A 20529-nucleotide genomic window follows, 5' to 3' on the forward strand; every position below is an offset into this window, starting at 1 on the left:
AAAAAAAAAATTCTGTATAGTCTTAAAAAGGAAGCAAGAGACACTACTGTTGAAATTTATAGTGTTAATTATTTTTGTGTTCCCCAATAAAAGTTCATTGCAACAGATAATATACATTAACCAAGTGCACAGAAAATAAAGGTCCGAAGATAAATGGTGCTACTACCATAGGCCAGTTAAGAAAACTCCAGAGTAAATACCAGGAAATTACTTTTTTTAATTGTTATTTTTTAACACTTTTGTGTGCAAGTGAGGGACTAGACAATACAAACACTGCAGTTCTGAATCTAAAGGAATCTGATAAGCAACATTCAGCAACAGTAGCATCTCAGCCTTTCCACTTGTAAAGATCCTTTGATGTTGCTTTTATTGGTTTTATTCTCAAATTGTCATCAATGCTTCTCCATGCACCAACTTTAAAGAAAAGAAGAGAACCCCCTTCTCACTTAAAGATCACACAGGTTTTACATTTTTTAAAATAAAGGTAGTCCTACAGCCACAGGATATCATGAAGGGCAGTGACCTTCAAATAATTGTAGCAAAGACTCACTGCACACCTACCTACAGTGTACTACATAAAGCCTCTTCAAGCTCTCACTGGATACTATCTGCACATTAATTCACTTTGGCATTCAATGAGTTGGTCATTGTTTACATACAATAGCTTTTTACAAAAACCTCTGTACTGATTGCTTGTGATGCTGGAGGCTAGACCCCATTTTCCCCAGGTTACATAAAGGTAAAGACGTTTTTCTATTGCAAGAAAGCATACTGTCAGTAGCAATCAATGTTTTACGAATGGAATAAGAATACTATTAAGATTCTAAGGCATCCTAAGTGGTCCCTCTTGTTCACAGTTGGCAAATATCAGTTGTTTCAATACAAGCAAGGAATTGAGACAGACTCAACTAATTACCTCATTCCTCCACTCTTGTTACTCCCAGGTTCCTACTCCATATTCCCAGGGGGAGAAAACAAACAGAAGGATGTGAGGGGGTATGGAGCAGGCCTTAGCCACTAGCCTTGAGAACAACTGGTCAGCACCCCTGAAGCTGGTTAAACACTTGGTAAATGATTTCCCAACTCCAGCAGATGGTCTATGAGTCCCGTCTGTGCTATTCAACATCTATCTGACTTCATTTAAGAAACTAAAATCAGGGAGTCAGAGGATTACTTCTCTAATATATTCTACTTAGCATTTTATGATTTGACTCCATACCTTGTATCCTAATTTTGTTTTTTGTTTTGTAATTCTGGTAGAATGCCTCTAAGGATGACTGTCATGTTATTCACACCCACTCAATCAAGGACTTGAGTATGTTTTCATTTTACAACAAGGAAGCAGATGATAGAATGAAATTGTCAGTTGTGTATGGTCAAGTCAGGATTCAACCTCATAGTCGTCCCCCCCCCACCACAGAACCAGTTATTATTGCAGCGAGTTTTAAGACTTATCTTCTTGGAGGAGATAAAAAATTACCATGGTAAAAATCTTATTTTAATAAAAATTTTCTGATTTCTAAACATATTTTATACTACTTTCTATTTCTGACACTTTTCTAAACACTATGAAGGTTAACCTACAATAAATCAATATATATCTCTCCCGCCAGAATATTTTTCATTTATTACATTTAGAAGCCTTGTTTTTGTATTCCACTCTTATCATTTCTCTTTCTGTCTGTCTAATTCTTTTTACCACAACTGCCACCCATCATTTTATTATGAGTTTTCTTTAAAAGCTGATTTCCCATATACCTAAATTCCTAAACCTTTCATTATTGCAGTCTTGAACCAAAGATTAGAGCTTGGCATTTATAACTCCAAGGAGAATGTGAATTGACTCTTGGCTTGAACATATATATACCCACACTGCTTGATGCAAAATTCTCAATTCACAGTTAGAAAACTGGATGTTTTTGTGGAAGGAAGAGTGGGGAACTGAATCAAGGAAGTGCATTTATGAGGATTCTCCTGAAGACATTCCCATGTTCCTGCTCTTATTTCTAGTAGCCAGAGTACTATTTTCAAGTGGGAGTGTTCCCACTTGTTAGGCTAAAGGACAGTCTGTCTCAGAGCATTATCCACTTTCTTAGCCACAGGATGAAAACCAGAAAGCCATTAGTCACTCTTAAACCCATCTTTCCAGATAATCACTTGAAAAACATTTACACAATACCAAGTCACAAGACAGTCTTCTTTATTATCCCTATAATCAGGAGAAGCTCATTTATGTGAATGTTTTAAGTTATATAAATGAAGTATACAGGAGAAGATAAATGAGGTATGATCACAAATCGGTGTCCAATGAGACTGACAATGAACTTACTCCTTGCTTGCCCATGAGAATCTATTTTTTTTAAGATTTATTTATTTAAGCATACAAGAACTGGGGTACAGGCCAGAGGTGCAGGAGGTGACAGGATTCACCAGAGACAGAGTGGGGAGCAGAAAAGGCAGATCTACTAAAATACACTGCTGAGGGGAGCAGTGGTCAGGAGAGATCTGCTATACCATGTGGGTCACCCCTCTGGCCAGGGATGGAATTCATGCCACAATGGCTGAAGATAGCCTCATAATATTGTGCTTCAACCCACTGCACTGCCAGGAAAGGGCCAATACGAAGTTATTTAATAGCTACTGTAATTGGTTGGATTATGTCTCCCTTTCCCCAGCACTTCCAAATACCTCAGAATGTGACCTTATTTAGAATAGGAGCTATACAGAGGGAAGCAAATGTACAATAAGGTGATTACAGTGGATCTTAATCTAATGTGACTGGTATCCTTATAAGAAGGAGAAATCTGCTTACAGTCAGTTACAGGGAGATGTAACTGCCATGTAAATATGGAGATGGCCACCAAAGACAGCCAAGGTGACCAGTCTGCAAAGGCCCTTCCCTCACAGCTCTCAGAAGGAGTCAATCCTGCCAACACTTGGATTTTAGATTTCTTACCTCCAGAATGGTAAGGGAATAAATTTTTTGTTTATATCACCCAATTTTTGGTATTTTATTATAATAGCCCTAGCAAGTGAATATAATTATCTATTTTCTATCTTTTTCCTGGAAATCAATCTTGTAATTTTGACACATTTAAATTGTAATTATTGTTGGAAGAACGTATATTAATCTCTACATTAATTTCATATGTGAGCTTTTAACTTCTGAAAAACAAAACTATGCTGCTCTTTCATGGTAAAATGTTAGCTTGTATGATAAAGTCATAATGCCCACAACAGAAACATTTAAAACTGAGGAAAGTAGAAGTTAGAGACTTTGAAAGCCACACCATTGGTTACAGATGGAGGTAATGTGTCACAGGCTCCCTTTCTGTACATTGTTCTCTCCCAGCACAGCCACCCTTAGGTAGTAGACAAACTTGCATCAATGAAATGATTTTTCCCTTATTTGTCACATTAGAAAATGTTTTTCAGGGTGACATTGCAATCTGAAGACAATTTAGAACACAGAAAAGTGTACCTCATTGGCATAGTTTTCTACATACTCCTTATAGATCCATATATTGGCATCTTCACTATTACATTTTAAGATATATTTTTGTATTATTTTGAAATAAGCACAGCAATGGGGGGTGGCCCAACATCTAAGTTGTCCTTGAAAAGATTAGAATATAATTTAATTCTGCATATTTAAGCAGAGGAAAATGTTCAGAGGACCATCTCCTAATTCTCAGGCAGTTTTCAAAGAATAATTTTACTTTGATTCAAATTTCTACTTATTCAAAGCTAATAATTTCTTGGTAAATCATTTTACTTTCTTCTTTTTTTTTTTTTGGAGAAGGACTGATAAGATTATAGGGAAACATAGTAGGAATCTTCAAAGATGTGATATGGAAGAGAACTAACTTTTTTATCCTGAAGGGTAGAACTAAGATGAACTGGTTAAAGTTTCATATTTCAACAAAGTACACAGAGAACCTTTAAACAGAGCTAGTCTCTGATAGTGTTGATCTGAATATGAATTATAAGGGCTAGTTATTGGTGATGTTTCAAGCATTAAACCATCTGGAAGCTTTGCTATATGAAGGATACAAATAATGCTTAGATTAGATTAAATGGCCTTTATGACTATCTTCATCTTAAAATCTGTGAACTCAGTAATATTGTTACAGTTCTATTTTTTTTAAAAGATTGTATTTATTTATGCATACAATAACTGTGGTATCGGCCAGAGGTGTGGGAGGTGAGAGGATTCATCAGACAGAATAAGGTACAACACAGGAGGATTGACTGATATACACTGCTAAGAAGGGCAGCTGGTAGGCCCGGAGAGGTCTGCTGCACCATGTGGGTCAGCTCTCTGGCCTGGGTTTGAACTCATGCAACAGTGGCTGCAGACATCATCATAGTGCTGTGTTTTAAGCCATCTGCCACCTGGGAGGGTAATAACTCTTCCCCTCAAATAAAACATAGCCTTATTTCTTTAGTAAATTGACCTCTTATCAGAAAAAGTAAGTGGAACTACTTTAATAGTAAAATTAGTGCTTGGAATCTAAAGGTATGTCTTTTACATATGAGATTACATATAATGTATGTATGTACACATATATATTTAGTGCATACATGAGATAACAAAATACTAACCTCCTTCATTTTTTCCAATTCATTCTGTAAAGCCTGCTTTGCAATCTCGACTTCTATAAGTTGTTGCCTCAGTTTCTCATTTTCATCTTCAGTTGTTGTTCTCTTTTCTTCCACATTCTCCAATTCATGGTGAAGTCTTACAGATACATCCTTTGCAACCTAAATTAAAGTGCAATGAAATGTAATTAAGGATAGCACAGTAAGTGGACTAAAATTATATTCATATTAAAAGTATTACAAGCCAGTACTTACATAGTGTTTACCTATATATCATTCAGATATAAACAATTTAATTCATGCAACAGTCTCATTTTTATATTGCTACTTTAAAGACAAGGTGAAGTGATATGCGCAAGTTCCCATAGGTAGCAAGCTCTCCATTCTTTTTCCTTTAATCTTTATACTAACAGTAATAATACATGTTTGATTGATTTTGCTCATGTGTAGAGAAACTTCATATAAATCCTTTAATTCTACAATAAAACTACAGTGTAGATACTTCCATAGTCACATTTTAGAGGAAACAAAGTTTTTACAAGTGGGATATGAGGCTTAAATTTTATCCTATACTCCCAGGTAATTAGTTTTAAAAAACTTACAGTCCTTGAGATTAATTTCTTAGAATTTACAGTATTTTGCCTACCATTTTGAAATTATCTGGGAATTCTAGGATTAGAAGTAAATTGGAGCAGTGTGAGGAGGTGGCTCAGACACAGGCTATGGTTTTAAAGAAAGGGGGTGAGCCAGCCTGGCCACCTGGCAGCCACCACAGGGCTGGAGCTTGGGCACGCAACTCCTTAGAATGTCAGGCTTCTGAATCTGTATAGTCTTAATAATCCCTACCGTATAAGGTTATTTTTTCCTTGAAAATTCAATGCGATGGTAAGACATGTGACAATGCTTTTTACAGTGCTTCGTGCATAGTAAGCACTCAAGAAATGTAAGCAAAAGGAAAAAAAGAAATACAATGACTTTCATAAAAATGTCTGCTCGTGACTTACTGTATAACAAATATAGGATAGTAACTCTTGATTTTTATATCCTCATGAAGCTAGTACAATTAAATTTATATTTGCTTGGTTGGCCATGAAGATAACACATGGTTTGCATTTGTCAACGAATCTGCCCACAGTGAAAGCTGAATAGATCACACCTGCTTAAAAAATCACTTCAAGGTTGCAATTTCTTCACTAAGGTCGATTTTGAAGCAAACTTACATTAAGAATGTGGTTCTTTAATTTACTTCATTTTTCCTTGCCTACTTCAAAGAAAACCTTAAGTTGGTGAATTTCCCTAGCAGGGACTTGAGGTGCAGTCCTCAACCCTGCCTCCACCTGGTCCTCTCTCTGGGAAGGCCGGCTCTGGAGGGCAGATGAAGGCCAAGCTCGCTCTGCCACGCCCTTGTTTCCGCTAGGGGAAGGAGGTGCCCCCTCCTACTTCCTCTGGAAAAACCACACTTACTCCCAGGAGAGTCCCAGAGTTCGCTCTCCCCGAGACCTTCAGCATACATTTTACTCTTTAGGTTCACTTTCCCTCTCCTGTTTCCCTTCTGTAACATTTCGTAGTCAGTACCCCGAACCTTCCAATACCTAAAGCGTTGTACACTTAACCACTGAAGGCCTTTCTTTCAACGTCAAGAACCCCCACGAGTCCCGACCGGCTGTCCCACCCCCACCTCTCACTACTCCGCGCATCCCCCACCACCACCCCTACCCCCCACCTCACCCCGGGCCCCGCAGACCTTAAGGTCCTGCTCCAGGCTGCGCAACAGCTCCCCGTCGATTTCCCCAGTCTGCGCGTAGCGGAGCCGTTTGCGCTCAGCTTTGCGGAGGCGGTACTGCAGGATCCGGCAGTTTTTGTTGGCTCTTTCCAACTCGTGGCGCATTTCCTGTAGTTGACAGGCATCTTCTTCGAAGAAAGTGTCTCTCATCTCGTCCATCTCCGTTCTCAGCTCATCGATCTCATTCTGAGGTGGCAATAGGCCACGGGTAAAATTAGCCTAGCACCGCACCTCATCCTGCCCCCAAGTATAAATTCTACATCCTAACCTAACTCCAAATCCCGAGTTCTTCCATTTCCCTCTCTTTGAGACAAGCGTGACACAGGGCCCAAGGAAGGAGAAACAAGAAAAAAATGGGCCCTCCTTTAGGCCTCCTCTAGCTTTCCTACTCTACTGCTCTCTATGAAAAAGTGGGTCAAGTGATAATTAAAGATAAGAAGGCCCAGATTTGGATTTAAATCTAACGCTACTAATCCCTGACTCTCTTAAATGCAGAAAAGGCCTAGGAATCCGACCTCTCATTTCCCTTCTTAAGCATCCCTAAAGGTTCACAGCCTCTCATTCCCGCCTGGACACGCCCTAATTTTCCAGGCCCTCACTTCCCCTCCCCCACCCTCCTTACCTTGAGTGTCTCGTTTTCTTCTCGAAGCTTCTCCATCTCCTCCTGCATTTCTTCCTGTTCTTGGAGCTGCTGCGAGTTAGGCTGCGATGATGGTGGCGCGGTCGCCTGCATGCCCCCGCCGCTGGCACTGCTCTCTGCGCTCTGCTGGGGGCCCTCCGCTGCCGCCGCCATTGGGAAGGCGGAAGGGATGGCAAGGGGTTCGCAAATGGCTGGGGAGCCAGCGATCGGAGAGCTGCGAGTACTGCTTCCGCCACCGTTCTTAGTGTGCATCTGAGCCGCGGCCGCTGCCGCTGCGGCCCGCTCTTTCTTGAGATGGAATTGGATGAGCTCAGACTGCAGACAGCCTTCTTTCCAGTAGTTCCCTCCGCCACCGCTGCTGCCCCCTATAACTGCACTTCCGGAATTTCTGCTGCCGGGGCCTGGGATTTTGCCCGCAGAAGAGGATGGAGAAGGGGAGGCCCCCTCCCCACCGCTGCCGCCCCTCTGTTGAGCGCGTGTGCCTCTCCCTCTCCAGCCCTTGGGCGGCGGCGGCGGCGGCTGCTGCGGAGCGCCCCCCTCCCTTTCTCCGGAGCCTCTGCCGGCTCCTCCTCCTTCCCCAACCCCTCCTCCTTCTTCCCCCAGCGTAAGGGGTTCCCCGAGTTTCGAGGGCACTGGCTCTGCCTCCCGGGGAGGCTCCTCCGGTGGGCCAGACTTCTTGCTGCCCACCGAGGCCAGAGTAGCTGTGGGGGCCGCTTCAGCACCAGCCGAGGTTTGGACAGCTCCCGGCACTGCCCCTTTGGAAGCCAGGGACACCGCCTTCTCCACCACGCCTCCGCCTACTCTGGAGCTGTGCTGAGGAGTCGTTCGATTCCCGGTCTTGGTGCCCTGCTGCTGTTGTTGCTGCTGCTGTTGCTGCTGCAGCTGCTGCAGCCGAACAGAATTGAGTTTAGTGCCCACCCCCACCGGGGACCGGGCAACCGCAGTTGTCTGTCGGGTCACATTATCCCTTAGTCTACCGGGTGATTGAGCACGATGCTGCTTTCTGCTGCTGCCCTCCGGGTGCAGGCGAGCCTCAGTGGCAGCCGTGGAAGCAGAAGCTGTGGCTGAGACAGGGGCAGCGCCCCCAGTCGGTGGCTGACTCATGACAGTCTAGGAAGAATCTACCAGATGCAGTTTAGAATCGTCCATCACCACATTCTCTTCTCTCCTTACGGCCACCAACCTTCCTTTCTAATCTGGGACAGAAACAGAACAATCACACAGTATGTCTGCATTGTTACAGATAAAGGGTGATTTTCCTATGCAAGAGAAGCCTTAGGAAATAATAAGGTTTGGAAGGTGCTTAATAGAAGCTTTGACTGTATGCAGGCAATGGCAAGAATACTTGCTTCTCCTCTTACCCAGGGAGGAATTATCGCCATCTCATCGCGCCGCAGGAAAGTGATTATCTGAACGCTTCTGAACCTAACAGTCTCACATCAGCAAGTTTTGGCAAGGATGAGGTATGAATTCAGAAAGGCATTGATGGAAAGGAATCTTTAAAAAGGAGGATAAGCTCAAGAAGAATACTTTTTAAAGACATTAAGGTCAAGAGGAAATCCAGAAGGTAAAGCTAATGTCCACATACTAGAATTGACAATACTCTATAAGTTTAGTTTTCTTCATCATATCTGCATTTTAAAGTCTTAAGTTCAGTGGAGATAGTTTCATTTACTTAGTATTCCCAATTATCAGTTAGAGAAAAAAGAGTTACCATGCAGGTTGTTAGAGAAAAATTTCTATTAATAAATAGTACCTTTCTCAAATAGCTCTAATCTTTAATGTTACTCTTGGTTAGAGAAATACACCCAGTTGCCTTGAACACTAAAAGAAAAAGAAAATATAACAATGAGTGACTTTAAATCACCTTCAACTTCAAAGAAATAATAACATTAGGAGTTACCCCTATTGTTCAGTCATTAGCAAACTCAAAGGTTTTTTTTTTTCTTTTTAGCTCCGAGAATGAATAATTAAACTGCTTTGGAAACATTTATTGCATGCTCTGCACCACTTAAATCACAGGTGATGACCCTTTCTACACTTATTTATATTTAATAGTTATTGTGAATCATTTATTTTAAGTATAATTACTAGATAGAAAATATTTTCACACTTAAACATCTTAGATGGCATATCGTAGAAAAAGCTGGAGTTTTAAAGTACCACAAATTCAAATGCCGAGACAGACTTGGATGTGCCCTGCATCCAAGAGGCTGGCATATTCTCACTCATGTTGCTAACATCAATTTCTATTGTGCTGCTTTTCCAAGATAAATCTATCACTGACTTTTCGTATCTGGAAACTTCCAAGTCACTAATTACCTGTTGGGCTCTTCTTCCTAGTGATCCAGCAAACTTGTAAGCTAGTCAGTTAGATATCTGTCCCATAGAACTGTAATTTCTCTCCAAAGCACTAAAAAGGGCATGACTAGGCAGAAAGTTCTGCTTAGTGGGGGAAGGGGAGTGGGGAGAAAGAAAATATTAGAAAAGATTCTAACTCTATTCCTGCTATTGTCTATTTAAAATGTGTGTAGTAATCCCCAATTTTATAAAAAAAATGTTTATAAAAATCTCTTCACCATCTTCCTTTCTTTTCCCATGATCACCTCCCAAGCCCTTTTGAAAATAATGGTATGGAAAGAATATATTGTGAAGGAGAGGGAGAGATATTGCTCATCAACTTATTTTCTACATTGTTCCCCTGGAGCCACATGCTTCCAGAATGTCTGGCTTCATTCCCTGACATAGGTCACACTAATGTGGACCACCCAAATATGTTTTATTGCCAATGCAACATCCTGTTTTTTTTTTTTTTTAATTAAGCAGAATAACTTGGATTTAAGACTCCACCACAGGGAATTTAAACTCAACCTCCAGATAGCTTCAACCCAGAAGAAAGCTAGGGTTCCGGGACCTCCTCTCCCATAATCACTGGGTGGTTACTGCTGTCACGTGGTTCTCACAAAGTGACAAGATGCTGAGTCTAATCAAGGCTTCAAGTTGGAATCGCCAGTCAAGAAACCCGGCATAACCCAAACCAATATCTTACTCTCGGTTTTTGTCTGCCCATAGAGCCACCCATCTCTCACCCCCATCCCTTTAGAAATCCAGAACTGCTCACTTCTCAGCAGAAACGGTATTTCGAAGTTGAAAATCAGCAGCGTTTTCCTTCTGATCTTCCGGACTCTCCGGGTCTGTTAGGTCGTCTCTGAGAGATGAGGAAAGTTTAACTTCTTAGTATTATTTGTGACTTTCTAGCTGGGTTATAAATGGGGTCGTGCGTCCCAGTTCCACAATCAATCCATTTCTTCACACAATGGCGTTAACGTGCGAACAATCATAGGGTCTTCAGAACAGATTACTTCCCGGTGGCCCTCGCCTAGGCTGGAGCTAAGCCTCGGAGCTGGAGAACAGCGAGGTACCAAGCGGTGCCAGACGCTCCTCACGAAGTGCCCTGATATTCATGAGCTGACCTCACCGGCCTGGGCAGAGGAGGGGGTGGGATTGCCAGGGAGGACAGGATAAGTAACCAAAGAGAGGCTACGTTCAAGAGGAAAGAGACGAAGGCGGGGTTGGGATTGGGAGAGCCGGGGTGCCCAAAAAGACAAAAAAAAAAAAAAAAAAAAAAAGCTAGGGCCACGCCCGAGATGGTAGATCGGTTGCCGCCCTCAAAGTCGTTGCTGCACTCTCAGCCGCACTTGGCAGAAAATTCCAAAACAGCTCGAAAACGAGACGCACTGGATTTCTGCAAAGCTTTGTCCTCGGTCGGATCAATCTCCATCAATTATTTACTTGAGCTTTTTTCTCAGGGAGGCGATTCAAACAGCAGCCTTCCGGCCGTGACTGATGTCTCCCGATGCAGCTGCGAGGAGCTGGCGGACGGCTGCTGGGAGTTCTCTTTGTTCGCTCACTTTAATTCTCGGTGGAGCTCTCCACGCGGTGCACCCTCCCCGCCCCCAACCCGGGCGGAGTCATCAGATGTCTTTTCCTGGAGTAAATAATGGTTGCCAGACTCACCGTCCCACAGACAAAGGGTTCTTGTGTTGCCGAGATAAATTTAGTGCAAACCGAATAACTACCGATTTACAGAGATCGTTTACTGGCAGGCTGTGCATTTTCTTCTCTCCTTTAAGTTCCATTTTCCACTGTGAAGACAAGGAGCAATTGTTGAGGTTCCACAGCTTTATAGTAGTGCATGTGGGTGACAAGAATCATCGAGTGAATTACTAAGACATGAGTTTAAGGGGAATTTCAAAAATGGGAATTCGGAATATATGCCTTTATAGTGTACATTAATCCATACTGTTGCTCAGTACTTGTATAACAGGGTGGTCCCTAGGAAAAAGGGAAGTTCCAGGGTCCCTGCCCCACCCAGAAGGAGGGTGGAGCTGAGAAGAGAAGGGAGAAGAAGAGAATGAAGCAGGATGGAGAAGGAGGAGACCTAAGGAAGCCACATGGAGCAGCAAGCATGTGATGAAGAAGCCAGGCTTGTTTCCTGACCCTGGACTGGTTAAGGCAGCTGTGGGTGAGATACCTGTAGGGAGGTGACTATGCCAGTGTTTATATTGATTTTGATTTTGCTCTTTTGCTCCCAGATTTGTCTGGCCATTTCTGACCCTTTTCCATGGGTCCCGGCCAGAAGGTGCTTTAGTCTAGTGGCAGGCTCTCAGGCCTTGCTTTGGGCCAATCCCTTTTGGGTTGACTTTTGCCCAAGAGGGGATGGGTAACTTCAGGTGTTTGATTTAGAAGTTATATTCTTTGTGTTGTATATTCACTGTATTAAAGTCCCTTTTCGTTAAAGTTTTATATGTTTTGTCTTGTGCGGCAGATGGCAGAACCCACTTAGAGCAGGCAGGTTTTGGGGCTTCAGGGGTTTCTCCCTCTCTCCCTGTCATATAACAGATTTTGTCCTATAACACTTGTATTATAAAGATCGGACTGGAAAATTCTTTCTCCTTTATTATTATTATTATTTTTAAAGAGTAAGGACGGTATGGAGGTCTTTGCCTTTACCTCTAAGAAATCCTTGGTGATACACAGGTTGAAGTGTGAAGCTGTACTTCCAAAATTATACATTTAAGTAAACAAATGGAAAATCAATAAAATTTGATTTTAAAAAAGAATTCCTTGAGCTTCAAGATGAGACTAGACGTAAATACCGCTTCAGAAGGATTTTTTTTAAAGTTAAATTTCTCCAACATTAGTAATACAGTAGGTAAAAAGAAGCCAATATCTTGAAATAATAATTGTGTATGCTAACATGAATTTTCTTGTAAAAGAATTTATTTTCCAAATGCAACATCTTTATTAAAAAATAAACATCTTCATTAAAAATAATAATGCTTTAATTTAGTAATTGTTTACATACAAGGAATACCATTACAGCAAAATAAAGAGCTATTCAAGCCCTGTTGATTAGTATCTTCAACCACATACAAGTAAAACTTAGCCTTAGGAGAAAATCTTTCATAAATTCATGTGCCCCCACAGAGATACTGCGTCCATTTTGTTTCTAGCACTGTCCAAGGTGCTGGGAATGCAAAGCTAAATTAAGGTATTGTCCTTAGTTTGGGGAATCAAGCATATTGATGAAGTATTCAAATAATCCTTTGAATACTTTTGAAAGATAGAAATATAGTATTTGTGGCATCTCCAATGAATAGCTCAGACCTTGACTTCCATGCCAAAAATACAGAGAAAGATAGCAAAGTAAAATATAATTACAACTTGTTTGGCATTTATATTTGGTGACTTGTCATTAAGTGAACAAAATTGAGTTGTAATTTTTTTTAAGAAACAACAATAACTACAGGTCTCAGCCAAATGGGTAAAAGTATTTTTTCAGATTAATGTGTTACAAATGAAGTAATAATATCACAAATGTTGTCTATGAACATAAAGTATCCCTCAAGAACTTCTAGTCTGACCAGGTACCTTTGTTTCAATTTTCTCCAAAGATAATATTAGGTATTTCAATACAATTCATAAATTTAGGAAGTCTAATAAGATCAATAATCGACTATTATGTATTCTTAAATCAAGCAGAGTGGCTAAATGAGTTATTTTTGTAATTTAGTATTATGCATTTTCAAAGTTGAAACCTAATAATAAAAAAATTATACAAATAGTACTTTTTTTGTCTTATGTTCCTTGACTTTATTCACAGTGACAAAATAATAGCGTCATGCTTTTGTGACTCATGTGCAACACTGAACACTTTCATCTATGTGATCTACTAATGGCAAATAAAATTATATATTTTATAATATATAATTATATATTATATATATCAAGTAATTATATCAAGTAAAATAAAAATCATTTGTATTTATAAGAATAGATGAACTCACTCAACTGGTAAAGAAATATTTGTTTTACAGTTTTCAAAAAGCATACCAATACTATACTGTAAAAATGTGTCAAATATCTAAGCATAGTATTTATTTTTAACAAAACCATAACTGGCACAAGAAGATACAAGATGGATGAAATTACATGAATATTTGAACTTACTTGATCATGTTAGTATTTTGTGTATAGAAAGTCTTTGTTTTGCATATTTGGGGGGAGGCTCTTGATTACTGTTTCAATTTTATTACTTTCGCAATAAAATTATGTATACTGAAATCAGTTCAGATTTTCTATTTCTGTCTGAATTAGTCATCAAGAATTTGTATCTTATAGGCTATCAGGTTTCTTGCATATAATTATATAATTATTCACAATACTCTCTTGATTCTTTGCATCTATTTTTGATTCTGTTGTATCTATTGTAATGTTTTCTTTTTTGATTTCTGACTATTTTTATGTTTTCTCTTTTTTTTGTAAGTTTAATGCTTTGTCTGGTTAAGATCAGCTTGTGGCTTTGTTGATCTTTTGTATTCTTTTTAATTTTTTCATAATTTCTATTTAAGTTATTATTATTTCCTTCTGCTTACTGACTTTTGGCTTCTTTCTCTTTTTGTAGTTCATTAAGGTGTAAAGTTAGATTTTTTTTTATTTGTGATCACATCTGTTTTCTGAGATAGGCCTGTACTGATACTACATTCTCTTATAGTATTGCTTTTGTTTGGAGAATCCTATGGATTCTGAAAAGCCCTGTAATTTCCCTTTACCTACAGTTGTTTTCTCTAAAGATTTGTTTTTATTTTATTTATGCATACAAGAATGCGGGTGTAGGACCGAGGTGTGAGGGTTGGGGGGGGGTGAGAGGATTCACCAGCGACAGAGTGAGGAACAGAATAGTCAGATCCACTGAAATACACTGCTGAGGGGAGCAGCAGGTGAGATAGTAGAGGTCTGATGCTCCATGTGTGTTAGCTGCTTGGCAGCAGTTTGAACTGATGATGATGCAATGGCTGGGTACAGCTTGATAGTAATGAGATTTAACCCTGTGCTACTGAGGAGGCCCAGTCTCCATTTTTTTTTTTTTAATTTTCCCATGGTCTCAATAGTTGCTCAGTAATATACTGTTTATTTTCCACAAATTTATAGCAATTTCCTTTTTTCTGTTTTTTAGTTACGAACCTGAAAAGATGCTTGATATGATTTCAGTATGCATAAATTTATTGATATTTATTTTGTGTACAAAGATAAGGTCTTTCCTTGAGAATATATTCCTTGAGCACTTGGGAAAAACTATGTAATATGGCATTTTTAAGTGGACTGTTCTCATAAGAATTATTTTAGATGTATTTTACTTGTGAGAATATGCCATCCGAAGAATTTTTGAACAGAAAATTTACTGAATTTATCCCTCTATTCATTAGTCAAACTATTTCCCCACTTAACCAAATTCCAAAGATGATTATTTCAAGGTTTTTGTGAGGATTTAGAAATTATTTTTACTGTATTTCAAAGCAGATCGGTCAAATGACCTTTGATGTTCTCTAATAATAAAACATTATACTCTATAGTCCAGTAAGATGTGACTTTTTGGTGAATAAAATAAGGTTAAAGCATCAATTTCAAAGAGCTTAAGATATCTACACCTTGATTCTCATGACTTTATATAACAGTATCTTAATCTACACTTAAGTTTGCAAGGCCCTCTCATGTTTTATGCTAAAAGTAATGTGAAGTAAATACTACTTTTTTTCTACATAAAGCATGGAGCAACTGCGTTTCAGAGATGTTAATTCACCTACGCAAGTTCAATTTCACACTCAGAACTTGAACTTGGGTCCATCCCTCCTTCAAGTCTGCTTAATATATTCTTTCCATGTGCCTTCTGTCCACATCATGACTTAAAATTATGCATCTTTAGGCCTGATTTTTGTGCATGTACACCAGACTGACCATTCCATGGATGCAGACATTATCTACATTTGGATGCAGACAGTATCTACTATTACCTCAAGCTCTATGTTAAATTTTTCTCTCTTCTAACTTGCACCTATTTCTATTCTATTTTTTAATCATTTAATAAGACTTCCCACTAAACAGTGATTTCTGTGTTGTTTATTCTTTGTCCTTTGCTTCTGTACCCATTTTTTTTCTTTCAAACTATTCCTTAGACATTCCTTTTTTACTCCCTTTGGAATTCCTGTGAAAATCAAGGCCCTCATAATTCTGCCTTTAAAATGATTATAAATGCTTCTATCATCAAGCAGTTGCTTCTTCCTGTCAAATCCACACAACTTCCAGTTTACACCATACATTTTCTTGTTCCTCTGCTTACAGTCACTGCATCATATCCAAACTCTTAGAGTTAATGTAACTGCTGTCCTATTCTATATCAAACTGTATTTCCAAATACTCACCACATACACCCTGTTCCTAGCTAGACTGTTTGTCTCTTTGTCATAAGCACATAAGGCTCAGTCTGCACATATCTCTTTCTTCTTGACATTTCCCATACTTGGAGGTTCTCCTTTCTTTCCTATCAAAAAGCTATACCTATCGTGAGACTTAGTTTAAGTTTCAAATATTTCTTATGAACCTCAGCAAGTAAATGATTTAAACTTTATGAGTCTTAGTTTATTTCACTCACTCACTCATTCAGACATTTACCATATAGAGTTGAGCTCATGTTATTATTAGTACCTAATTATGTGAATATTATTATGAAATGGTAACTCTTGCCACATTCCAAGGGTTGTGTACTCATCATAATTTATGATAACTTATGGTTATTATATGCCTGACAGTGTAAATTACGACTGCTGCTGCTGCTGCACTACTACTACTAGTAATAATAGTAGTAGTAGTAGTTTAGTGACATTATTCACAAATTTATACCAAACTCTACTATTCCTGTTTTCTTTAGAACTATGTTATACTGTCAAAACACTTGTTTATCCATAAATTATAATTGTCTAGCCAGGTGTTAAATATCTAAAATAATATGCTTGTCTCCTCCTTTAGATACTATAGAGAATTGGGCACATAGAGATTGGTCAGTACAGGGGTTGGATTTTTGATACAGACTTCTAGTGACAATGAGAATTTGATGTTTTCAGATCCATCTTCTGCTTTTAGAGGATAATTTAGCTTGGACATATGCCATTAGCTGACCTTTACAGGCATCTATGTGTATTCACAAGCCACATTTTTTCTATGGATTATATTTTAGGTAATGATTTGTGAAGCATAGACTCCTTGGGTTTGTAAACACCATGATTCATCTCTTTCTGTCTAACAGGCTGCCGAAGCCATACTGTATATTGGTTTTAAGCTAATTTCAGGCATCTCTACAAAGTCTATTTAACAGTCCCTCAGAATAAGTGTATACATTATGACTTTATTTATGACAAAATTCTCTGTGGTAAAATTTATATACTAGGTTAAGAATTCTTTAAGAGTAGCAGAAATACTATGGATACTTACTCATGTTTTTACCTTTTCAGTTGGGATTACAACACAAACCTGTTGCATTACTTCTTTAAATGTTCATAAATATTTACCCTTGGTAATTCAAGATGTCATCTAATTAATCAACCAAAATACTCTCAGTCTTCTGGTTTCACCTATACCCTGTTTTTAATCTTGTTTTGTTCTAGTAGAGATGACTAACAAGTTTTGTAATTATTACATGGTGTTGCACACAGTTAAGATGGCCACTAAATGGTCCCTAGTTTAATAACTCAGAGGTGTAAATGTTTCTATTAATACTTTACTAATCTTTTATCTCATCTACTCTAAATCCTCATAATAATTAAACTGCCTTTATATTAACATAGTTGGCCAATTCCCATTATGTTTAACCAACAAGAATATGACCTAAGTCACTATATACTTGCCTGGGAAAGTTTAGTATGAGTTTTTGTTTTTATTTCTCACCTCCCCCTATGCTGTTTGGAAATAAAAAAGATCTAAGGGTCCTCTGCATAGACATAATTTAGCAAAGATACTGTTAATTGTAAAATGACATAGTAGATTTCCATATTATCTTAAATATTAAGTAACTATAAAGATAATATTTTAAGTCAATTGATTTTAATCTAGTCATAGAAAAGTTAAACAAAATACCATTATATTCCAATATCTTCTTTTTTTTTGTTCTTAAGGATTAATGAGGTTTTAGTTTAATGCCTATTTACTGAAATTTTAGAGTCATTAATTTACTATACAAAGATCAGGGTACTCTATTATCTGAATTGATGTTTTATTACATTGATTTGATTTATTATTCACTAATGATATTTATCGTATATAAGTGTTTTTTCAAACACATTAAATTTAAGATAATATGAAGAGGGTCTCTTTACAAAATGTGAGCAAAATGTAGGAGAAACCACAATGGGTACTTCAATAACCTGATGTTAAGTAACCATAGGTACTATCAACACACTTTATTTAAAAAAGACACCATTGGCAAAGATATTAAAAAGATGAGGGGACAAAGTGCTCACTGGAACCCAGAAACAGATTTGTGTTAAAGCATGCCACCTTGAGAAGATATCAAAATGAAATTTCTTAGTGCTGTGTTTTAACCCACTGGACCACCAGGAAGCGCCCTCAAAGTGAAATTTCACAATATCTAATTCTTCTCCTTGCTTGGGGTTGCCTACTGGAATCCTATTTTGACTGATTCAATTAAATCTAGAGGGACATGAAGCTATTTGACGTGATCTTTTCAGGTGAGTGTTACTGAAAATGTCAACTTAAAGATATTACGGAAAGTAAGAAATATATTGACAACTCAAAGACTAAATTACTAGATTTCTCACAAACTCATTTTTTATGTGTATTGCTGATCCTAAAATTTTTATTTTCAGAAAAAAAAGCAAACATTTTCGAGTTCTTCAGTATTAATAAATTTTCTCTGTGGTTGTTCTTGTTGGAGCTACATGTTAATCGATTAAAGGGAGCATACTTTTTACTATATCAATTTATCTCTATTCTAATATGATACACTTTTTAGTTAAATAAATTGTCTTTCTGAATCACAATAATTTTGTTTTCTTAGAGATACTGCAAATCCTTTGTTAGGTTTTATCCAAAATATTTGATAGTTGTGTACTAGGCAATACCATCTAGATTTATTCATTATATTCTACAGCTATCAAAGAATACATTTCTCAGAGCATATTCCTTTTGATAAGCAATGCACAACAGTTTATACACATATATATGCAATGGAATAGTGCTCATGAAAAAGAATGAAATCCTGTCATTTGTGGAAACATGAAATCTTGAGGATGTAATACTAAGTGCAATGAGTCAGACAAATACCATGTAATTACACTCATATGTGGAATAAAAAGAGCTAATTCATAAGCACACATAACAAAAACAAACTTACATACAGAGAACACTATGTCCTTTAGCAGAGGAGGAGGGAACTCACGGGTGGGTGAAATGGTATTATGATGGAAGTAAACTAGACTTGGTGGTGATCATAGGTAGCCTATCAAGATGCAAAGTTACACTGCTGTACCTTGGAAACTTTTGTAATGTTATATAAGCCTCTGTTACCGCAGATACATTATATTTTTTAAAAGGTTTTTGGAAAAAGCATGAAATGCAAAGCAGTGAAAGGAATGTACTATATTTGATAGGTTTTATAGTACCCTCTAGTGGTAAACTATGGAATTCATATTATTCATATTTCACTTGGTAAAAATGTTTTATTTTTCTTAACATAATCGTTGCATAGTTTCCATCAGCTGGCAATATATTTATAACTCTATTATTTACAGAATTTATGAGTACAGTAGGATAATAGCATACATTTAAAGGTTTATTCCAAAGAACATTCAAGAAACCAAGTACATATTGATAGCAACTTTGAAATTGAAAATGTTGAAATGAATTCTTTTGCCTAAATTACCTATTTATTTTTAAAGATTTATTTATGCATACAGAACTGGGGTACAGGCCAGAGGTGCAGGATAGGTGGTAGATAACGAGAAGATTCACAAGAGACAGTGAGGAGCAGACAGGCAGATCTACTGAAGTACACTGCTGAGGGGAACAGCGGGAGAGACAGGAGAGGTCTGCTGCACCATGATGGGTCACCTCCCGGGCTGAGGATTCAGTTTGTGCTGCAGCGGTTGTGGTCAGCTTCATGGTGCTGCACATTAACTTGTTGCACCACCAGAGAGGTCCTTACCCATTTATTTTTAGATATGGTATACAATGAGCTGGGTTTTAAGTCTACAACAAATATTCTGGTATTTACATAGTAGTAGTTACTACAATGAGTGAATAGTAATAGTTACTAAGTGAGTGAATAATAGTTACTACAACTAGTGAATAGTAATAGTAAAATGAGTGAATAGCAGTAGTTACTACAGTGAATGAAGCACTCAGGTTTTCATGAGGATGTGCTCACTCTGGAGCCTGGCCCTGGGGCTGCTTTGCAGTGTTCAGGATAACAGGAAGCCACAGGCACAGAGCTGCAGTCACTGGGTTCTGAACACACTTGTTTACTCAGGCCCCACCAACTATGTGACACTTGAAGTCAGGCTATTCCCTTTTACAATTTCTGATTTAAAACACATGATTCTAGTATTTATTACTTTTACATACTATAGAACATTTTTAAGGATACAGAAGCCTGATCGTACTATGTTAAAATATTAACCACTTAACTGAATATTTTAATAACATTTAATTTAATATTATTTGATTATTTTTAGCATAAATTTACATCTATATACTCTGGACTCGAAGATACCTGCAAATCCTACTTAGATTTGTTCCTGAGTACCTATATTTGTATAGTACACTATACTAAGTCATTAATTATAGTCTATGACAATCAAGCAATGCACATAGATACATACATATACACATAGTTGCAACAGAATAGTACTCAGACATAAAAAGAATGAAATACTATTTGTAAAAACACATATGAACCTTTAGGATATTATGCTAGGTGAAATAAGTCAAACAGGGAAAGACAAATACCCTATGATAGGGGAATCATATCTCGGAGATCTGAAAGAGAAACACTTGGTTTTCTCCGGATTGGGAAAGTGTACTAAAGAGTTCTGAATCAAAGAAGAATGCAGGATTATTTGTATGTTTTTTTTTGTTGTTGTTGTGGTAATGT

The 20529-nt window shown here is 38.0% G+C and overlaps 2 protein-coding genes across 7 annotated transcripts in view; both read right to left on the reverse strand.

Annotated features, from left to right (window-relative positions):
* The window catches only part of SOGA3 (SOGA family member 3), a 41022-nt gene extending 30413 nt beyond the window's left edge, over positions 1–10609 (reverse strand). For 4 of the 6 annotated variants that reach the window (XR_001145170.1, XM_012721454.1, XM_012721472.1 and 1 more), the window contains exons 1-5: positions 10147–10609; positions 8782–8849; positions 7008–8221; positions 6347–6571; positions 4606–4764 (exon numbers count right to left, since the gene is read on the reverse strand). Coding sequence is in view for 5 of the 6 variants with exons in the window: in XM_012721454.1 (XP_012576908.1) it covers positions 4606–4764; positions 6347–6571; positions 7008–8129 (1506 nt within the window). In the remaining variant the exon portion in view is untranslated. Of the gene's footprint in view, positions 1–4605; positions 4765–6346; positions 6572–7007; positions 8222–8781; positions 8850–9347; positions 9468–10146 lie in introns of all 6 variants that reach the window. The other 2 variants (XM_012721459.1, XM_004673837.2) reach the window with 2 other exon arrangements.
* Positions 10610–11038: 429 nt separating this feature from the next.
* LOC101621920 (protein LEG1 homolog) overlaps positions 11039–20529 on the reverse strand; it is a 33114-nt gene continuing 23623 nt past the window's right edge. The window contains exon 7 of the mRNA XM_004674108.1: positions 11039–11170. Coding sequence (XP_004674165.1) covers positions 11039–11170 — 132 coding nt within the window. The remainder of the gene's footprint in view (positions 11171–20529) is intronic.

This window comes from Condylura cristata, unplaced genomic scaffold (assembly GCF_000260355.1).
Source record: "Condylura cristata isolate star-nosed mole 26May11 unplaced genomic scaffold, ConCri1.0 scaffold00001, whole genome shotgun sequence".
In the NCBI taxonomy this organism is placed as follows: Eukaryota; Metazoa; Chordata; class Mammalia; order Eulipotyphla; family Talpidae; genus Condylura; species Condylura cristata.